Source organism: Brachypodium distachyon, chromosome 1, assembly GCF_000005505.3.
Source record: "Brachypodium distachyon strain Bd21 chromosome 1, Brachypodium_distachyon_v3.0, whole genome shotgun sequence".
NCBI lineage: Eukaryota > Viridiplantae > Streptophyta > Magnoliopsida > Poales > Poaceae > Brachypodium > Brachypodium distachyon.
The window spans coordinates 44,055,682-44,077,205 of record NC_016131.3 but is presented as its reverse complement, the minus strand read 5'-3'; the positions used below and the strand labels follow the sequence as shown (position 1 = coordinate 44,077,205).

The window sequence follows — 21,524 nt, the reverse complement described above, 5'->3', positions numbered from 1 at the left end:
AGATGATAAGTTTACAATCTAATAAATGACACCACGTATAAATTACTATGCACCGTGAAAATACTACTTAGACTTTGTACTCTTGCTACTTCCTGCTGTCACCAGCCCTTTGGCCAAAGTTATTAGTCCCATTTAAACCACGCCGAAAAAACACCAATAAAGAGCCTGATCGCCTTAAACAACCGTTGAATCACTCCGTACCCTGCTCGCTCACTCCTCCTCCTCTGCCCCGTCGAATAAAACCCCCGCTCCTCCGCCCCCTTCCCCTTTGGCCCTTTCCTCCGCCCTACTCACTCCTGACCGCGGCAGGCATCCACGGCTCAACACGCAAACACGCCCGCCCTAGCAAAGCCCAGGAGAGGAAAAGGTAAAGCGCCCGCCTGCGGAAACGAAAACCACGCGCGCCGACTTCGCGGCAGCGCCAAGCAAAGCGTCGCCGTCGCCGTCGCGGAAACGGGAAGGGACGGGGCGAGATTTTCTGTTGTTGTTGTGGCAAGGCGGATGAGATGAAGCTGCGGCGCAAGGGGAGGCCAGCAGGGCGGCGGTCGTCGCTTCGGTGGTGGCTGCTCTCCCTCGCCGGCGCCGGGGCCGTCACCGCCGCGGCTGCGCTGCTCGCCGTCGCCCTCCACGCCTCCTCGGCCTCCGCCTCCTCCGGTGCGCCCTATCGCCTGGCCAAGGTATGTGCGCGTCCGGGGTTCGTTACGACTTACGACCCTCTCAGATTGAACTCACTCTCGGGGTGTGCTAACGGATCGCCGCCGCGGCCCTCTCTATGCCGCAGCAGCCGCGCGAGTCCGAGGAGCTGCGCTGGGAGCAGGAGTTCGCGCCGCCGCAGCTCGCCTCGCCGCAGGCGCGAAAGGTGGTTCTCTGCGGATGGCGCATCTCTCGCCGACATATTTTATGGAGTCCATGACATGGGGATTAATCTCTAGATTTGACAGCTGGACGGCGCGAACGATGGGGCGGCGAAGAAGAGGCTGTGGTTGCCGGCGCCATCGCGCCGGTTCGTGCCCTGCGCCACGCCGTCACCGGAGTACAGACGTAGGCGCATTGGCACTTCATCTAGCAGTAGAATCGTGCCGTTTGACCCACATTCTCTTGTGTCATTCTAATTTTGACCATCTTGTTTTTCAGGTCCAGGGGCGTCGAGGGGATACCTACTTGTACACACCAATGGCGGGCTCAACCAGATGCGAGCCGGGGTAAGTGACTGTTCGTCCTGGTAAAAAAATTCCCCAAGTTAGGGCGATCTGGTGGTGCTTATGTACGGCTCATATGGATAACTGTCTGGTTTGCATTAGATCTGTTGACTTGCGTGGTGAAACTAGTGTGCTTGCATTGCATGTGGGGTGTTCGATCAGAGTTGACCGTGGCATACGAATAATTGTCTAGTTTGCATTTGATGTCTTGATCTGCGTGGTGGAACTAGTGTGAGTGCATGTGGGGGGTGTTCAGTCAGAGTTCCATCCCGAAGCATTTTATCATCATTTTTGTGGGCGGTGTTTTAGTGCTGAAATTAATGTGTTGTGGTGGTTCTGGTGCTAGTGTGGACAGTCAGTTTCTACGTGCAGTGTTTTGGCGCTTCAATCCCCTGTAGTGCTGGACTTTTGTACTACTCCCCCCCACCCCGATTTAGAGATATGCTCGCTATTGCCTAACCGAGTTATTGGCGGAAGAGACACAAATTGCTCGACTAAATTCAGGATAAAGTCCTGAATATGGTTGGTGGTTGGTTGCTATCTCAGCCCTCTTCAGAATTTTCTGTTCTGGTGTGTCATTGAGTAGTCATTTTGTTTGTTGTGATAACTGATGATTATGCAACTGTGCTATCCACCTATCTTCACATGTGTGCAATCACTTCAGGCACCATCCTGTATTTCATTTATGGCGTCCAAGAAAGATCTATACTTGATAAAGAAGGGCACTTGTTTGTTAGGAGATACCAAAAGTGATTACATTCTCTTTGAGCATGCATAATGCCTGTCAGTTCTCTTGATTTGGATGAGTCAACAGGATTTGCTGTTTTTGTTTAGGCGAGGACTTGAATTGAGAGTACACTACATAACTTTTTGCAAGTTGATTTTTTTCCTATTCTTAGGAATAATCATGACAAGAGTGTGATGCAACTTGAGCGAGATAGAAAAGAGGAAGCATGTCTTCATGTTCTCGATTCTTAAATGCTTTGTCTTGTATGGAGTGTATACATGTTCCATCATGCTAAAATTAATCATGGGAAGATTTACTTTAAATGCAAGATGCCACGCACTTTCTTCTTCGCTGATTTGTTCTTATTCTTATGGCAGATCAGTGATATGGTAGCAGTTGCACGTATACTCAATGCTACACTCATAATTCCAGAGCTTGATAAGAAATCATTTTGGCTTGATACAAGGTGAACACTACATAGTTTTTGCCTGAGCCATTCCCTTAACTGATCAAAACTGACAGGACCATTTTTCACTTTCCAACATCAGCAACTTTTCAGATGTCTTTGATGAAGAACACTTTATTCGTTCTTTGGCAAATGATGTGAAAGTTGAGAAAAAACTGCCCAAGGAATTGGCAAAAGCACCAAAATCTGTTAGGCACTTCAAGAGTTGGTCTGGAGTAGATTATTACCAGGACGAGATTTCTCCATTGTGGGAGCACCGTCAGGTTTGGATCCACTGCCCTTTTGCACTTGCCTACTAATTATTTGTAAGCAGTAGTTGCTACTTACTAGATGCAATTATTTGGAAGTATTATTCTGAACAAAGACTTGTATCAGGTTATTCGAGCTGCTAAGTCAGATTCTCGCCTTGCAAACAACTTGCTCCCTCCTGAGATTCAAAAGCTTCGGTGCCGGGCCTTTTTCCAGGCACTCAGATTTGCTCCCCCAATTGAAGCTTTAGGCAATGTAAAACCTTCTCTAATATGCTCCATCCCGATGATTACATATACAATATAATCCTAAAGTTTGAGGGGATGTATTGACAAGATTTACCAACTGTGCAGCTGCTGGTGGAAAGGATGAAATCATTTGGACCATATATTGCGTTGCATTTACGCTATGAGAAGGATATGCTTGCTTTTAGCGGGTGTACGTACGGCCTGTCACAGACCGAATCAGAGGAGCTGTCAATGATCAGGCAAGAAAAAACTATGTAGTACTCATTACACTGTCTTCCTTGCATGCTAATGACAACTTGATAGTAGTATTATGTGACTGAATTCATCTTCTATTCCTGCAGACAAAACACAACCTACTGGAAGGTGAAAGAAATTGATCCTTTAGAACAAAGATCCCATGGTCACTGTCCTCTGACACCAAAGGAAGTTGGTATATTTCTTTCTGCCCTAGGATATCCATCAAGCACCCCAGTTTACATAGCCGCAGGGGAAATATATGGAGGTGAATCTCATATGGTCGATCTGCAATCACGATTCCCTATTCTGATGAACAAGGTATGGACACTGCTATTTTGTTTTTCTATCGCTTTGAACAGTCAACATATGTTTGTCTTCTCCATTTGCAGGAAAAACTTGCGTCAGCTGAAGAACTGCGACCATTCAGCCAATATGCTTCTCAAATGGCAGCTTTGGACTACATCGTTTCAGTGGAGAGTGATGTGTTTATTCCATCGTATTCTGGGAACATGGCACGGGCTGTTGCGGGTCATCGGCGTTTTCATGGCCACAAAAAGACAGTCAGTCCTGACAGGTGACACCCAATGAGCACTCGTCTATAAAATTGTCTCACTCTTTCCTTCTCAGTCTCATCATGTTCTTTCTATGATTCAGGAAAGCATTAGTTCGTTTGTTTGACAAAGTTGACAGTGGATTACTCGATGAAGGGGAAAGGCTATCGCAAAGGATAACAGAAATACACCGGAAAAGGTATTGGAACTTCCCATGGGAGCTAAAAGATCTTTGTTGTGGGTCCATCTTTCTTATGATGTTCTTGCTCTGTTCTTCAGGCAAGGTTCTCCCCGGAAACGGAAGGGTCCTGTATCAGGAACAAAAGGCAGTGACAGGTTTAGGTCAGAAGAGGCATTTTATGAGAACCCTCTTCCTGATTGCCTGTGTCAGTCAACTGGTGATTCTATTGTTAGCATCTAATCACGATCATGCAGTTAACCGTATTTGCCACCCCTAACCACTATTCCCAGGTACATAGAGCAAAGGAAGGTGCATACTTACTGGTATAATTACACAACATCAGAGTTTCAGCTTAGATGACACCATGGTCCAATGATTCATTGGTGCATTTCCCATCCCTCTTACACAGGATAAGTTGACAATGCATCAAAGATGGATCTAGAGCAGGCATGTAGTGCTTTAGATGTATTTTCGGTTTGTAAGCTCAGGTAATTAACCACCTTCTGTAAGAGGACCAATAAGGAGAGTAAGAGGAATTGCTGACACATTCAGCTCAAATGACACCACGGTCCAACGATTCGTTGGCACATACTCCTACCTAGCTGTCTTTTTGCAGGATAAAGTTGCCATTGTAGACGGCAGCATTAGCATGTTTGATGTTGAGAGCACAGCTGTGCAGGGTTTTAGGTTTAGCTGCAGATGTAAGCTTGGGTAATTTACTTCCTCTTGTAAGTAGATCAATAAAGAGAAGAAAAGAATTACCTGAAATGGTTCTTTTTTCTTGATGAGTTCCTCGTGGAATCATCCCTTCTTTCAGTGAAAGGTTTAAGAGCTTCGAGGAAATGTGTTTTACTCCGGTGCTCTGGCACACCTTGCACAAACATGGAGTTCCTTAATTAATCACGGAGTAGTAAATTCCATTTTGACCTACATGTTCGTTTCACCGTGAGAGGCTAGACTGTTTAAATCAGATTTTTACCGTACTTAGATTCAGTCTGTGGTGAACTTATTTTTAATTTGATGTGAAAAATAAAATCAGAAAAAATTTATTAGCAAACGAGAAAAATAGACATACTAGTTGAAAAAACTGGATTATCATAATCCACTTCATTGCTCCTGAAGCAACAGAAGTTCAGTTTAGGCACAGCAATTACAGTAGGTCTGTCTATGTCATTCTGACCTGATGTGGCCTTAAGCCCTTAATTACAATCATCTCTTTTGACTTTTGCATCTCAACCCTATATATTGGTTTGATACATGACTTTGAATCTGGTTAAATACCTCGTGGAAATTAAATTTTATTAACACTCGTCGACAATTATGTGGTTGCAACTTGCAAGTGAGATTTACTCGTCCACAAATCCTGTAATTCTGCTGCTGAGCCCGGGGATGTTTTTTAGTTTTGTATTTGGATTCAAACTGAAGCGAATGGTGTTGGTGGGTTCGTTTATTGAAATGAAACCGGGGAACGATCCTTGTATTTCTAAAAAATAACTTACTCTTAATTAAGTAAAATGAAAAATGGCAATCCTCTTTGTTCGTCCTTGTTTAGTTGAAATTCTAATCAGAATGACACCAAGATCATATGAACGAATGACCTGTTGTACCCAGCAAAATCAATGGATGGTGTCTGTAATCGTGCTTAAAATACTGTAGGACCAGAAACTGGAGTAGTATTGTTCTCTTCAAGAAGGAAAAACAAGACAGTACTGCTCTTCAGAGAAGCCGGAACATCCACTCAAAATTTCACAAGCAAAGGAGCAATGCCCACGGCACATCCATGATCAGGAAACGGAAACGAAATAGGGAATGCAACCCATTCACCATCAGAACCAGTTCCTCAATTCGAATTGGGATTTGGGAATCAACAAAGTACGAGTTCATGACCAATTCCACCACCACTCGATCAGAAACTAAGAATCAGGAAGCAAAACAGGGGCACAAAGACACCAGACATCAACATCAAGAAGGCCTCCATCACGCTCGCACCGGCACCGCCATTAGCACTACAACTACTGGTCTACTGATTCGTCTCTGCCCTACTCGACCTTCACCTGGAACACGTCCTTGCGCTCCTCCTCCTTGACCCTGGGAATGGTCACCCAGAGCACGCCGTTCTTCATCTCGGCCTTGATCTGGTCCATCTTGAACGCGTCCGTGGCCACCTCGATGCGGCGGCTGTACCTCGGCACCCAGGCGTCGCCGTCGTCGCCCTCCCCGGGCTACTTCTCGCCCTCGCCCTTGATCACCAGGCAGTCCTGCTCCTCCCAGATGTCAGGACCTGAAGTCCCGACCAGCGAAATCACCATAATTTTGGGGATAAATTGGATGGATCTGGGCAAATTGAGAGGAAATCGCTATGGGACGATCTAGGGTTCTAAGCGGCTGAGGAATATACTTTAGAGTTTTTCTTATTAGACCAAAGGTGGCAAGAGCTCGGGGTAATAACAACCATCCTGCAGCTCAGTTTCAGTGAAAACTCGATTACAGTAACAATCAATACTGAAAAGGTAAAGTAAAACAGAGAAGAAAAATGAGACCCGGATCTTCTTTTGTGGCCTTCATCGTCAGCCGTTGATTCCCCTTAACTGAACCGGTACGCTTTACTGAAGTTTCAGCTTCAGGCCCCCCCCCCCCCCCCCCGCCCTCCCTAGAGGAACCTTGTCCTCAAGGTTCAAACCCAGGAAAAGTCCTGGATATGAAACTTGCATCTTCCCATGTAGCATCACTGGGTGGCAAGTTGTGCCACTGAATTAACCACTGAACGACGGCAACATTGTTGCGAGAAACAATCCTGCGCTCCAGAATAGCCAATGGCGTAGTCTTGATATTGCCTGCAGTGTCAACCAGAGGTAGATTGGGCAGAGGAATAGTTTTCCTGCCGAGATGTTTCTTGAGCTGACTGACATGGAAGACAGGGTGGGTATCAGCCGTGTCTGGCAGTAATAATTTGTAAGCCCTACGACCAATTTTCTCCATGACTCGGAAGGGACCATAGTACTTGGATCTAAGTTTCAGAGATCCTTGTAGACCAAAAGCATTCTGTCTATATGGCTGCATTCTGAGATAAACCATGTCGCCCAGCTCAAAAGATCGATCGGTTCTGTGACGATCCGCATACTGCTTTGTGCGATTCTGAGCTTTATGGAGTTCAGCTTTCAACTTCTGCCTGGCTTCTTCTCTGTCAGCGAGAGTTGTCTGAGCTTCAGCAGAAAGTGTATTTGGCAGATGAACTTCACCAATATGAGGAGGAGTATAGCCATAGAGGGCTTGAAATGGTGATGTTTTATGTGCTGTGTGGTATGAAGTGTTGTACCACCACTCATCCATAGGTAACCATTTAATCCAATCCTTGGGATTTAAGAAAACCATGTTTCGGAGGTATGATTCGAGGCACTGGTTAACTCTCTCCGTCTGCCCATCTGATTGTGGGTGATAAGTTGTAGTGAAATCCAGCCTAACATGCATCTGTTTGAATATTTCCTTGAACAAGTTGCTGGTAAATATCCTATCTCTATCAGTGATAATAGCGGAAGGAACTCCATGCAGTTTGACAACATTATCCATGAACAACTGTACTACTTGAGCAACAGTGTATGGATGAGAGAGTGGAATGAAGTGAGCATATTTTGTGAATCTATCCACTACAACTAAGATCACATCTTTACCATGAGCCTTGGGAAGGGCCTCAATAAAATCCATAACAATGCAGGACCAAGGTGTATTTGGAACCGATATAGGATCAAGAAGACCAGGAGATGGAACATGCTCTCCTTTGCTGAGTTGACAAACAGGTAAGGTAGAGACAAGTTCCACAATATGTTGTTTCATACCTGATCAGTAGAATCCTCTTTTAATACGCTGGTAAGTTGCTCTTCTGCCTGAATGACCTCCCATAGTTGAAGAATGATAACTATCCAACAATTTCTGCCTTAAGTCTATGACTGAACCCACATAGATTCTTGTTTTATATCTGAGAATACCAGTATTAAGGCTGTAAGAGAATGAGGGATCAGTATTGGTATTGATTTTTTGAACTAGTTAATCATAGAGAGGATCAGCCACATAGCTTTGTTTGATTTCCTCCAACCAGGTTGGTTGAAAAACAGTAATACTGTCAAGATACTCTGTGTCTGGGTCTGCATCCCTTCTAGAGAGGGCATCTGCAACAACATTTTCCTTGCCCTTCTTGTATTCAATGGTATAGTCAAACTCTAAGAGTTTCAGCAATAATCTGTGTTGAATCCCCTCAGTAAGTCTCTAGGTTGTCATGTATTTCAGACTGTGTTGATCAGTTTTAGTGATCAGTCTATTGCCCAGAATATAGTGTCTCCATTTCTTGAGAGCTTCTAAAATGGCAATAGCTTCTTTCTCATAAACTGGCTGGGCATCAGCTTTAGGACCCAGGGCTTTACTATAGAATGCCAGTGGCATGTTTTCTTGCATTAGTACCCCACCAATTCCGGTTCCACAGGCATCAGCCTCGATGGTAAAAGGCTTTGTGAAGTTAGGAAGTGCCAACACAGGACATGTTGTCATGATAGTCTTGACCTGATTAAAAGCATTTTCCTGTAGGTCTGTCCATTTAAATGCCCCTTTCTTTAGAACATCATGGAGAGGCCGACATATTTTGCCATAATATTTCACAAAGCACCTGTAATAACCAGTAAGTCCCAAAAAACCTCTGAGTTTCCTGACAGTTTTAGGTGTTGGCCATTTGAGAATATCTGCTATGGTTTGTGTTTTTGTAGCAAGTCCTGCTCCAGAAATGACATGTCCCAGATACTCAATGCTGCCAGCAGCAAAAACGCACTTACTTTGCTTAACAATCAGTTGGTGTGTCTCAAGGAGGCGAAGTACTTCTTGTAAGTGTTCAATGTGTTCAGGTCTGGATTTGGTGTAGATGAGAATATCATCGAAGAATACTAACACAAATGTCCTGAGAAGTGGAGCGAAAATCTCATTCATAAGGGCCTGGAATGTGGCAGGAGCATTAGTAAGCCCAAAAGGCATTACTAAATATTCATAGTGCCCCATGTGGGTTTTGAATGCTGTTTTTGCAATATCTGTAGCATTCATTCTGATTTGGTGGTATCCTGATCTCAGATCTAGCTTGGAGAAAACTGTGACTCCATGTAGTTCATCTAGGATATCATCAATGATAGGCATGGGAAATTTGTTTTTGATCGTCAATTTGTTCAACTGTCTATAATCCACACAAAGTCGCCATCCTCCATCTCTTTTCCGCACCATTACTTCAGGAGAAGAATATGGGCTGAGGCTCTGTCTAATCTCATCATTTTGCAACATGTCATTTATGATTTCCTCCATGGCAGATTTCTGATAATGAGGCACTCTGTAGGGTCTGAGATTTGGAGGTTCAGCACCTTGGATCAGAGGAATAGCATGGTCACAAGTTCTGCTAGGTGGTAGACCAGTCCTAACAGAAAAGACAGCCCTAAATGTGGGCAGCAGCTGTTGAATATCAGGTGCAGTGATGGGTTGTGATGGAGATTCCTGAATATGTTGAAGTTGGCAAATTTGGACAACACAACCCATGAAACACTTGGACATGAGTTTTTGTAATTTGGCCACTGGAATGGGGTCAATAGTAGCTGGAGTGATAGGATCTCTGAATGTAATAAGCTTGTTTTTCTTGGTAATAGCCATCAACCTCTTAACTAAGTCCAACCCAAATGGACTATGGTCATAAATCCAATCACAACCCAATATGATGTCATAGCTCTTAAGTGGCAGAAGGTTGAATGGATTTCTGAACCATGTGCCCTGAATCTGGTAATCAGTATAATCCACAGCAGAATCAGTGATTAAGTGGCCACCTCCAGCAACATTAACTTTCTGGGCTTGTGTTTGTTGAAATTTGCATCCACTGTTAATAGCAAATGTCTGGTCCATAAAAGTAGTAGTGCTACCACTATCAACTAGTGCCACTGCCTTTTGCCCCCAATATAGGTGAATAGGCAGAATGTAGATGGGCCTGCTGTCCCATTAACAGCTTGAGCAGAGATGTGTAGTACTGCGTCAGGAGGAGGTGGAGCTTCTATAGCAGGTGCAGGTGCTGGTTCCTCGGGGTGTGGTTGTTCTGCTATATCAGCTTGTTGAGGTTGTTCTGCCTCCTCTGTATCAGACTCAAATTCAACATCTTGCAAAATATGAACTGTCCTACCAACTTTACACTTGTGTTGATAGGTCCAAGGTACTTTGCAGTAATAACATTTCTTTTCTTCTTTTTCAGGCCTGCCACCGGGTCTGTCCTGTCCTTGTCTAGCACCTTGCTGGGTAACTGCATTTTTGATATATTGATTCTGATGGTATTATTTCTTCTGTGCCTGTATTCTAGCCATGACAGATTTCTCTTCAATTCTGGCATACCAATAAGACTCAAGCATGTTGTGAGGTTTGTGAGTAATGACAACACGTTTAATCTCCTTGTTATTGTTCTTGACAACAATTAGAGTAAGGGGTGCCAAAGCTCGATGGCACAAGTGCATAAAAGTAGATCGTGTACGCCGGCCTTATAGCGAAGGTCGCCGTACACTTTGACAAGTTGACACGTCAATATTTTTTGAATAGGTTTGGTCGACCCTGCGGGTGCGACCTAGTCCTATGTTAGGAGAGGCTTCGAGGAAATCGTTAGCCAAAGTGTTTCGGGTCAATCGAGGCTCCCCAAATCACTTACCGAGAGGTCGAAAGGGGCCGCCTCGTACTTGGGCCGAGCGAGGCTTCCCAAGTAGCGAGGTCGAGATACCCTTAGGATTCTAACCAGATTCCCTCTCCTTCGGGCTCGGGCCGAACGAGGCTTCCCGAGATCCCGAAACTAGAGCTCCTCTCAAAGAGGCTCTATAGCCCTCTCCCCTTGACTTTATTCAAGTTGAGAGTGAATGGTACATGCCCCCATGGGGGGGTATTTATAGCTTAGGGGTCCATGACAAAAGACCATGGTTACCTTTGAGGTAGAGAGAAAAGCGAGGCAAAATGGTAAAAGTAACTCCTTGGTCCATAGCTTTTGTGTGCACCAAGTGGGAAAAGTAGGGGTTGGTCCATGGTCCACCATGGACCAAGGGTCCCCTCTCCACACTTTTCTTGCCCCATACTCAAACTCATTTCTCCCTTTGACCATGGCATGAGAGGCTTGACTTGTTGACTTGTCTTCTTTTACCATGTAGGATTGACTACGCTACGTTGGCGCCTTGCTCACGTTGGGAAATGTTGACCTAGTCATCGCCACGTAGGATTTACGGCCCGGCCCATATAAATGCTTTATTTTACTACAACACTCCTCTTTCAATCCACTGATGAAACAGCTCATGAGGAAATTTTCCTTGAGATATGCATGATCTCTTCACACTAACTGAACACATTGCTCAAATTTGTCAATATAAGAATTGATTGATTGTGTGTCTTGTTTGATATTCTCGAGTAATTCCACTGCTTCATGTGCATTTTCAGTAGAAAAACGCCACCTGATAATATCACATAACTGATACCAATTCATGGTTTGCCAGGGAATGTTAAAATTCTCAAGCCAAGTCATCGCTCTTCCCTGAAAATGAGTGATAGCTAGATTGACCCATTGTTCTCAAGGTGTGCCTGAAACCTCAAAAAATCTTTCACAGGTCTCGAGCCAATTTATGCAATCTTTTCCCGAAAACAGAGGGATTTCCAAACGTGGTCCTCTGATTACTGCTTCGGCATAACCTTGTTGGCCCGTGGGAGCATGATTCGGGTACATATGTCGCTGTGTATCATACACATGAACTGTCTGATTTGGGAAATATGGTCTTTTTGGTGGAGGATAGTGGTTTGGGTAGTATGGCTGGTGAGGAATGTTACCATAATAATGTTCTGGGAAATGTGCTTGGGGGTGTTGGAGTGGGGTGGTGGGTTGGGTTGAAAGATCTGGTAATGTGGCTGAGTGTTTGGGTTGGGGTTGGGAATGGAGTGTTGGTGAGGTATCTGGTGGTGGGCTGGTTGATTTTGTGGGATTGGATTGGGACTGTAGGGAAAAGGATTAGGATTTTGTGGGAAAGGGTTGGAATTGGGTGGGTTTGAGATAGTATGGTGTGGCTGGTTCGGATGGGACAACGGCCTGCTCGGAGTGCCTAGAGGACCATCTTGTGCACTATGCAGAGACCATCCATCCTCTTGATCAGTTCTACGATTCTCAAGCCCCAAAGGAATTTCAGTAGTAACTACACCTTGCGCTATGCTAGTACCCATACCAGTCTGCGCAGTTAGGACAATAGAATGAAGGGGTTCGTCATGTGGATCTTTTTGCTTACCCAAAGCTCGAAGCATCTCCTTTATCTCTCCCAATTCACCTCGCATCCCTTTTAGATCTTGCAGTTCTTCGCGAATCTCGAGAATTTCCTTCCGATAATCCATGGTATCTCCATCCTGAGATCTGGTCCTTGCTTTTGTCATGACGAAGAAGAGCAACAGTTACTGACGTCACCAGTCTACCGCCGCCAACACTGCCGGATCTACCGCCGCCAATGCCGCCAAAGGCCGAAGAAAGTTGAGGCTCTGATACCTTTGTCAGGACCCGAAGTCCAGACCAACGAAATCACGATAATTTTGGGGATAAATTGGATGGATCTGGGCAAATTGAGAGGAAATCGCTATGGGAGGATCTAGGGTTCTAAGCTACATCTAAGAAATATACTTTAGAGCTTTTCTTATTAGAACAAAGGTGGCGAGAGCTCGGGGTAATAACAACCATCCCGCAGCTCAGTTTCAGTGAAAATTCGATTACAGTAATAGTCAACACTGAAGAGGTAAAGTAAAACGGAGAAGAAAACTGAGAACCGTTGGATCTCCTTTTGTGGCCATGTTCACCGTCAGCCGTTGATTCCCCTTAACTGAACCGGTACGCTTCACTGAAGCTTCAGCTTCAGTCGACGCTTGCAGGATTCAGAGTTTCAGAATCCTGACACCAGACCTTCACGTGCTCCTTCCCCAGCCCCGGCATCAGCACCTTCAGCTACCCACGTCGTCGTCTTCCTTCGCCACCCACCATCCCCGCCGTGGCGCTGCCGTAGAGGAGGAGAGTTTGGTCCACCCAGACGGCGCGGGCCTGTCTTCCATCAGAGACAGCAGCTGGTCCATGCTTGGCGGGTCGAGCATGTCTGATCCGGATATAAGTAAAAACGTTAAAAGGTGGTAAGCACCCCGATTTGCCTCCGCAACTCTAAACGAGAACGCAAGGGCGACTTCTTACCTTGAGAGAAGAAGCGGGTGCGACGGCGGCCACCGGCGTCGGCATCCTCGTACTCGCGGCCGCTGTCGTCGCTGGACTCGTCGTCGTCGTAGCGGCGGACCTCCGCGCCCTGGGTGTTGTACGGGCGGCGGTGGCAGCAGCCGGGCGGAGCGCGTAGTAGGCCACGGGCGCACCGGATGCGGACGGCTCGGCAAGCAGCTTCTTGAGGAGGCTGGCTAGCGTGGTACCCCTGCAAGCGACGGCGGAAGCGATGGATCTCTCTCTCTCTCCTCCCTTCTCCCTGCGATCTTTAATTCTTGCGGTTTGGAGTTCTTGAACAAGGGGCGCTGGTGTGGCGGTGCGGAATGGAGGGGGTCCTTGTAAGAGGGCTTTCTTGGGGAAGGGGATGGGTCAGAGGTTTAGAACGTTCTGGAGATCGCTGGTGAAGCCTGGACGCTTCCAGAACGGAGAAGATCGTGGCGGCCGCAGCTTTATGATTCGTGCTGTTGATGTACGATCAGGAATCCATAGATGGGATTTGGATCTGTTTGGGAGAACGAAGATGATCCTAGAAGTCAGGCCTAACATTGGTTGTTTGTTTGGGCTCCAGCTTTTATAACCAAAATCCGTAGAAGTTGCTACTAAAAGTCCAAACAAACACATCCTTAAACATTTGGGCTAACTTCCATAGACACTTGGACGCGAATGCATCCCCACGTAATTGCGGTACTTTCGAGAAAAATCTGTTTTAACACTAACTATGTGGACAAAGTTCGAATTAACTTCTAGACTGCTAATTCCTGGATTTTGAACCCTCAGCCTACTAATTCTGGTTAATTAAGGCTCTTAATTCTAGGAATGAATCGTGTTTGGCGTAGGGATGCTTGAAAAATTACACATGGCTTTTAAATACAATGGAGTGGACTTAGTGTTAGAAGATTGTCATGACAAAAGGATTAGGTTCCTTTGAAGATTGGCAATGGTAACGGCAAAATGTTTTATAATGTTTGCTTGAAAATGACAAATGAAGATAAACTAACCATTTTTTTTGCCAGGTTTGGCAAATGGCAACGTTGGGGTTGCTAATATGTTTGCTTGGCAAGGATTTATGTTTTTGAGGATCAACATGAAAACTTGAGTATTTTGTACTTTCCAAGTATTGCCTTCTTTTCTTACAAACACAGTTTTCTTTGAGCTGAGAGACATACAGTAGTTTTTTAGTGGGGGTTTCTTTTTTTTAAGGCCTTTTGGGTTTCAGAGAAACATGTAGCAGTCCTATGATTTTCCAAATGGGCAATAATCCAAACTCTGAAAGGGCCATGAACTTGGGGCCATAGCCCAATTGCCCAAACCACATCCTTCGGCCCAATCCTTGTCCGCTTCTTACATGTTCCAGTTCCACCCAGCGTATTAAAGCCCGCGGTTCTGCCCAACCCAGTCCCGAATCCAGAGTCCCCAGAACAGATCACCCTTCCGTGCTAGGTTAGGCCGAGGCGAGAAGGTTCGAGACTAGCACGCGGTGGCCATGGAGGACGAAGAGCACGAGGTGTACGGCCAGGAGATCCCCGTCGACGGCGAGGACGTCGACATGGGCGCCGCCGGTGATGACGCCGCCAAGGTTCGCCGCCGCCGTCGCCGCAGCGACTTCCTCCTCCCCGCTCTCCCGTACCCCAAACCCTAACGCTGGTACTGACCCTCTTCCGTTTGCAGCTGCACGAGCTTGACGAGATGAAGCGCCGTCTCAAGGAGATGGAAGAGGAGGCCGCCGCCCTCCGCGAGATGCAAGCCAAGGTCGCCAAGGAGATGCAAGGTTAGTGGAGTGCCGTCTCCGCGTACGCTATCGTCCGTCACAATATTAAGACCGGCATCCAGGGTAGGCGGTCGTGGAATTTGAGATCCGGGACACTAGGCTTGCCTGTTTTCTTTGCCCATTGGTTTGGGTAACCTATGGCATATTAGGTATAATAACGTGCATGTCGGTAGTTTGACTGTAGTTTGTGCAGAAGGGATGCAAGTGGGATGCTGCCGCATATGTTGCATCCCAGTACTCGCTAGTGTTAGGTTTGCCACTTGTTGTGGCCTAATGAAGGATTGAACTTAGCAGTACATACATGCTGAGTTTAGAAGTTCTGCTTCCCTTGAATGAATGTAGCACGATCTATTGCTTCACTCATTCATTCATAATCCTCTTAATTTACCGTGTAATGGTAGTTCTGTTGTGTTAAGCATATTATGGATGGAGGTTTGTGGACTAGAGTATTAACCTGGAAGAAGTATTGAAGTATTTAAGAACACTAAATCCACTCCGTTGTATTACAAAGCCTTGTATAAATAGATATTTCATACCAGCCCCTATGCTAGCATATTTAAATGTAACATATTCATATTTCTGTGTTGGATAAACCTTGGAGTGCATTTGTTTAGGCTTGGTTACAAGCTGTATGTTGTGATTTTTATATTCCTACATCTTTGCAACACATTGAGATATTTTTCCCTTGTAGGTGGAGATCCTAATGCAACCACATCTGAAGCAAAAGAAGAGATGGATTCGCGGTCAGTGTTTGTTGGAAATGTAAGTATTCCACATATTTGTTGTCTGAATTTATATGATGCACGAACTGATTCATATTTTCTTTTTACATGATAATATGGTTACGCATGTGAAACTGTATATATACCTTTTTACATGATAATATGGTTATGCTTGTGAAACTATATATACAGAAGTTGGTGTTGAAGTTAGCTACTTGATTTACTTGACTTGATCACATTCTGTTTAGACTTAGGAGTCTTCTATATTAGGTTTTTAATGTTTCCACATAGTTGTCTGAACTTTGATTCTTGTGTTCTTATTCTCAATAGATAGTGTCATAGTTCCAACTAGCAGGGTATCTTGGTCCCCCAAATTGGTTGAACTATGCCACAACTTTGGACATGCATAACAATTGTGTTACTTTGTACGAACTGCTAGAAAACACAATTTCTCCTTTTATCTTTATCTATCTATGTATTTTATCTTATTTTATTTTCTGGTGCATTGATTAAGCAATGGCATTGGACGCAGGGTAGTCTGCTATCATCAAGTCTTTGAAATCAAAGATTTGGCATCTGGCTGACTCTCAGTGCAAGTTCTAGTGTTAGCTTAACGGGGGGAAGAAAAAGAGAGAAGAATCCTTGAAAAAAGAAAAGAAAAAATATTTGAAAAAAGTAAAAGAAATAGAAAAAGAAAAAAAGGAAAGAAAAGATACAATGTATAGGATAATTCCCCCCCGAAATGACAGTAGAGAACTGCTGCATATACTCAACCTGGCGCTTGAGACTCATACCTGGACTGATGTGGCATGGTATCAATATCCATTGGTAGATGAGAATCAGTGGCTGGGGTGCATAGGCATGACATGTAAGTGCACCTCATATTTTATGTCGTGTCTATTGAAGAATGATATGTTCTGCCTGTTGGAGAGTTTCATTTTCTATAATATGTGGCCTTCTTTTGTCCCTGTGGAAATTAGTTGTGTTTTGGCATCGTTCTCTTCTCTCAATTCATTCTTTTACTAATGTTTTATCCATTGGTCAGTCTTTCAGCCAAATTTAAATTATTATTTTTTCATGCTTTCTTGAACTATCTTTCTTAGGTGCTCATGGTGAACTTTCACCAGAGTGCTGCTGTTTAGGAGTATGTCTGTGAATAGATGATATCATCCTATCAACGATATTCATATCCGTGATTATTACATATGAGTGTTGAATGCATGTCAGTTTGAAGTTTGAACACATGTAGATGGATATTTTTATTATTGAGATATTGTTGACAAATATTTTCTCCTTGGTGCACATTGAAATTTTTGAAAATACGAATCCGTTCTGTGGCATCAAATGCAAGATTCTGCATATATATACAAGAGGATATGTACTTTCAGCAAAAGTTAAGAGCATTTGCAAGATTCAGCCTACATGCAGACCTTGATCATGCAAAAGACTGCATAGAAAAAGATAAAGTTGTCCAATTTTTATCAGAAATTCATAGTGGTGCCCAGGAGCACATAGGTTGCTTGAAAAAACTGTATCGGGTAGACCATTAAACCTTGCAGAGTTTCTTTATTCTAAAAAATCAATATGGTGCTGGGTATCGCATTATTTTATATATGTATTACCTGTTTTGTTTTATAGGTTCAGTATCATGTGTTCTGTGTATCTAGTATGCTTCAGTTTTACTTGTATAACAGCTGGGCTTCCATTTGCTTATTTATCTACACACTGATTTTGAACTATGCTTATATTCTTTATGATTATTTTGTTATATTGTCAGCACTGAAGTTCATGTAGCATTAATAGATGTTTCTAGTATGTTGATTATGTTTAGGGATTGTTCAGTATATGCTAACACAAAGCAGATGTATTGTTGGTTATGCAACTTTGCAGTCACCTAAGAGGCTAAGAGACACACACACTTCAGTGAGCTTGGTGGAGCTTAGTGGAATAATTTAATCATGTCTAGGGCCAGAGCACTTCATGTCAGGAAACTTAACAGATGGACCAAAGTGTTTCAGTTCACAATTTAGCAAAGTCAAGTTAGAATTTTAGTTTCTTAATTGAAGTGACGTTACCAGACAAATTTGGAGATGTTTGATAAAATTTTATCTCAACCCTAGACAGTAGAGTTATATCTACTGTATAGTTTTAGTGAAAAATATTTCAAGGTTCCAGAAACTGAGATACAATGTTGTTACTGTTAGTTTGCTTGTTTTAATGGGTGATGTGACATTATATGCCCACTCACTATGTTTTCATGTTTGTACTATCACAACTGCAGGTTGACTATGCATGTACTCCGGAAGAAGTGCAGCAGCATTTTAATTCCTGCGGAACGGTCAACAGAGTGACTATCCTGACTGACAAGTTTGGGCAACCTAAAGGTTTTGCTTATGTTGAATTTGTTGAAGCTGAAGCTATTCAGGAAGCTGTCAAGCTGAGTGAGTCAGAGCTGCATGGTCGGCAAATCAAGGTGACTTGTGAATTCACCCTCTCGTCAAACTAGAACTCACTTCCTTGCTTTCAGCAATAACATACATGGTGCACTGACCTTCCAACCATCTCATATGCTCATCAGGTAGCGCCGAAGCGGACTAATGTTCCTGGGTTGAAGCAGCCCCGAGGGGGACGTGGCTATAACCCATATGGTGGTCACCCCTACATGAGGCCATATGGAGCCCCGTTTTTCAATCCTTATGGTGGTTATGGGTAAGTTCAGTTTTGTCTACTTGTTTCTAAAAAAGGAATTTTGTTTACTTAGTACCCTCGCCTCTTGGGCCTCTGAAATCTGGCGGGCATAATCACTGTCTAAAAATGCTCTGTTTTTGGTTAATGCAGGAGAGTTCCCAGGTTCCGCCGGCCACGGAGGCCTTTCTATTGAAGTGAAGGCTCTCATGGAGTTTGCCTGCACTTGGCACGAGACTTTGACCTTAAAGCCAGTGCAGAGAATACAAATCCTTAGCTTTGTGTTGCGCTATTTGACAGTTTGATATTGTGATGGGTTTGTGTTATGTTGACAATGTTTAAGGTACTACAGGCAGCAGCATTATGTGCTTTGAAATTATGGGGAAAGCATATTCTCAAGTTATATACAGCATTTTCCTTGAATTGGATTATATTGTAATTTGTTTCACCATTCACTACTTATTTTAGTTTCATACTGTGGTTTAGCAAAAAGCAAAGTGTTGTGGTAATACTTTTGAGCAATGCGGAGAGCCGGAGACAACCTTGGAATTTTTTCTTTTAGGGAAGTCTGCACAGAAAGTTCAAAAGCTTACGGGTTTTTACTCACACAAGGAGAATTTTGTGGAATTGTCAGCCATCCTATTCACCGTCACTACGTCTACGGAACACGTCAAAAGAAATGTATTGCTAATTAAGCAATTGCCGGCGGTTTAGTAAGCTGAAAATCTGCGTCCCGCCTGTGTCTACTTTTTCATCGAAAAGCACCTGTTCTGTTCGGAAGCGCTGTCTGCCGAGTCCCGAATCGAACATACACCTACTTCTCGTACCCTTTCCTCGTTCACGGTTACTCCGTATTCATTTGCTCATTGTGTTTTACGAGATAGCTCACCACCCTACCAAGGGCGCCAAGAACACAAGATGAAACACACAAAGGTGAGAAACGGCAAAGCTTTAACTGCCTTCGATCGGCAAAGCTACCTGCCTTCCGATCGTTTCTTCCATCCTTCGATTCCTGCACCGGAAGGAAGCCGCCACCGTCCCTTCATCCATCTCATCGGTCGGTTTGGTCCTAGCGCGACCACCGTGCCATGGACCGTCATCGTGACACCAATCATTTTCGAGGCCGGGCCCGCCGGGGTCCTATCCTAGCCCACCTCGCTACCCCAGCCGAGGAACCCCTTGGCCATACGCCCATACCGAGTGTACCAATCTTGCAGCGACCAGCGATCGTCGATTGGCTCCTAGTTGGGGGTGTTTCCGTAAGATGAAAAGTGTGAATCTTGCTGCAAACGGAGGTAATGTGACGTCTGTGATAAGCTTGTGACGCCCATCATATGTGGAATAATTTTTTAGTGGCATTATCATGTTTGTCATCCCAACATTGGAATGATGCGAAAAGTAATTAGCAGTTATATTGGTCATCATTTAATAACGTTTAATTCCCGCAATCTTAGGATTTCACGGGCACATAGCACATTATACACACATGAGGAGCCTATTTTAAGACCCAGTTACCTTGAAATGGAACCAACCCACACTACTACAGAACTAGTTTCCGACCCTCTATAATGACGCATTTCGGACGTGTCAGCAATCATGTGTCAGCGATGACTTTGAAACTTCTGACACGTCGAGATGCGTCAGAGAAATCGAAAACCTTCTGACGCTCCGTATGTCGCACTCGTCAGAGAGGAGTTTCTCGGGGACCGACATTAGCGCCTGCCATTCCCTCCTCTGACACATCGGCACCCACAACGCGTCAGATATGCTTTTAGGCTGACGCTTTTTTATGTGACATGTGCCAGTAATGATGCCCTTAGGATTAAAAAAACTAGACCGCTGACGTTTGTTTAGTCTGCGAGAATTCTAATTTGTGATTTATATCGCACATAAACAAATTACAGCAATGAAAAATTCATATTGAACGACGGTCCGAACACTTTCCATTGCTTTCCATACAAGATCGACTAATACATTCCATTGCAGTACTGCATATACAAGATCGATAGAATACATGATGCATTAATATTTAATCGCACTAGTTTCGAATCCATACATGCAAATAAATCGAACACACTATCCATTGCTTTGCATACAAGATCGAATACATTTCATTGCACTCATTACAAGATCAAATACATTTCAGTGCATTGCATACAAGATTGTGTACAGATAGAGATGTCGATCGCCAGCGCCGCGGAGTAGCTGAGGTGATGGAGAAGAGGAGATCATTTGAAAAGACGAAGGAGGAAGAAGAAGAACAAGAACAAGCAGATCCGTGGAAGAAGAGAAGCAAGTTGTGGAAGACGAAAAGAGGAAGAAGAGATTCACGTTGAAGAAGAAGAAAAGCAAGATGTGGAAGAAGAAAGGAAGGCAAAGGAAAAAAAAGGTCAAAGAGGAAAAGAAAGGGAGGTGGAGATGGTAGTTGAGGAAATGAAAAAGACATGTCCATCGACCTTTTTTACTTGGAATACCTCTCTAATCTTACGAAAAAACGACGAGCAGATGGGGATTCTTACGAAAAAGACGACAAGCTGATGTTGTTGGAGTTCGATCAGAACTCGGCATGGTCGTTGAGCTTCCGAATCGAGTGGTCATCGACGACGACGAGGAAGAAGCCGATGAGACAACATGCATGTTGCGACGGCATCGGCGAGGCAACAACCGGACGCGGCGGAGAGGTGGTCGGCCGCGACTGCGTCTACGAGCGCTCCTCTCCATAGGTGATGAAGTGTGCTAGCTACTCAGTGCGCTTCGATCGGGGTCTTTTATATGTGGTCCCATCCAATTATTGGCCAATTCCTTCAACGCATTCAAGGAGTCACATGAGGTCCCATCCAATTATTGTCTAGACCATTAGATATTTCCTTGTTTAATAGACTCATCTACGAGATGTCTCATGTGTCCCTTGTTTCCATACATAACCCTACATTTGCCAAAATAATGAGTCAAATTATTAAATTAAAGTCTCATTATTCTGAATATCAAAATAAAACAATTCAGATGGACAATGCCACCGAATTCTCCTCATGTGCTTTGAATGACTACTGTATGCCCTTAGTGACTGAAGTTCAAGACTTGTTCCATACGTCCACTCCAAAATAGGTTTGGTTGAATCCCTAGTTAAAAGAATTAAGGTATTTCAAGATATTAATTTACTACATACTTGTAGTTTACCAACTATTTGTTGGGGTAATTAGACTTGAGCATGGATGGCCCGACCTAGACG

The 21,524-nt window shown here is 44.2% G+C and overlaps 2 protein-coding genes and 1 pseudogene across 3 annotated transcripts; 2 read left to right on the top strand and 1 right to left on the bottom strand.

The window, feature by feature from the left end:
* Window positions 1-234: 234 nt before the first annotated feature.
* On the top strand, window positions 235-4,643 carry LOC100842628 (O-fucosyltransferase 7). 2 transcript variants are annotated; one of them, XM_014901930.2, is made up of 12 exons: window positions 235-677; window positions 785-859; window positions 942-1,041; window positions 1,135-1,202; window positions 2,304-2,392; window positions 2,475-2,655; window positions 2,768-2,896; window positions 2,995-3,128; window positions 3,231-3,444; window positions 3,516-3,700; window positions 3,781-3,876; window positions 3,957-4,643. In XM_014901930.2, the coding sequence occupies exons 1-12, from the start codon at window positions 507-509 to the stop codon at window positions 4,096-4,098; spliced, it is 1,584 nt and encodes a 527-aa protein (XP_014757416.1). In that variant the 5' UTR covers window positions 235-506; the 3' UTR covers window positions 4,099-4,643. The 2 variants fall into 2 exon arrangements, with proteins under 2 accessions (XP_014757416.1, XP_003564076.1); XM_003564028.4 differs by having other exon boundaries at window positions 782-859.
* A 1,009-nt stretch (window positions 4,644-5,652) lies between these two features.
* On the bottom strand, window positions 5,653-13,489 carry LOC100845143 (annotated as a pseudogene).
* A 1,011-nt stretch (window positions 13,490-14,500) lies between these two features.
* On the top strand, window positions 14,501-18,787 carry LOC100843138 (polyadenylate-binding protein 2). Its single transcript, XM_003564030.4, has 6 exons — window positions 14,501-14,696; window positions 14,789-14,888; window positions 15,580-15,650; window positions 17,892-18,083; window positions 18,189-18,319; window positions 18,449-18,787. The coding sequence occupies exons 1-6, from the start codon at window positions 14,604-14,606 to the stop codon at window positions 18,489-18,491; spliced, it is 630 nt and encodes a 209-aa protein (XP_003564078.1). The 5' UTR covers window positions 14,501-14,603; the 3' UTR covers window positions 18,492-18,787.
* Window positions 18,788-21,524: the final 2,737 nt, after the last annotated feature.

Excerpts from the sequence above, each read along its gene's own strand:
- LOC100843138 (XM_003564030.4), top strand. The coding sequence starts at position 14,604 with ATGGAGGACGAAGAGCACGAGGTGTACGGCCAGGAGATCCCCGTCGAC. Across the intron at positions 14,889-15,579 it reads GGTCGCCAAGGAGATGCAAG|GTGGAGATCCTAATGCAACC; the intron begins GTTAGTGGAGTG and ends TTTCCCTTGTAG. Across the intron at positions 15,651-17,891 it reads GGTCAGTGTTTGTTGGAAAT|GTTGACTATGCATGTACTCC; the intron begins GTAAGTATTCCA and ends TCACAACTGCAG.
- LOC100842628 (XM_003564028.4), top strand. The coding sequence starts at position 507 with ATGAAGCTGCGGCGCAAGGGGAGGCCAGCAGGGCGGCGGTCGTCGCTT. Across the intron at positions 860-941 it reads CCTCGCCGCAGGCGCGAAAG|CTGGACGGCGCGAACGATGG; the intron begins GTGGTTCTCTGC and ends TAGATTTGACAG. Across the intron at positions 2,656-2,767 it reads CATTGTGGGAGCACCGTCAG|GTTATTCGAGCTGCTAAGTC; the intron begins GTTTGGATCCAC and ends GACTTGTATCAG.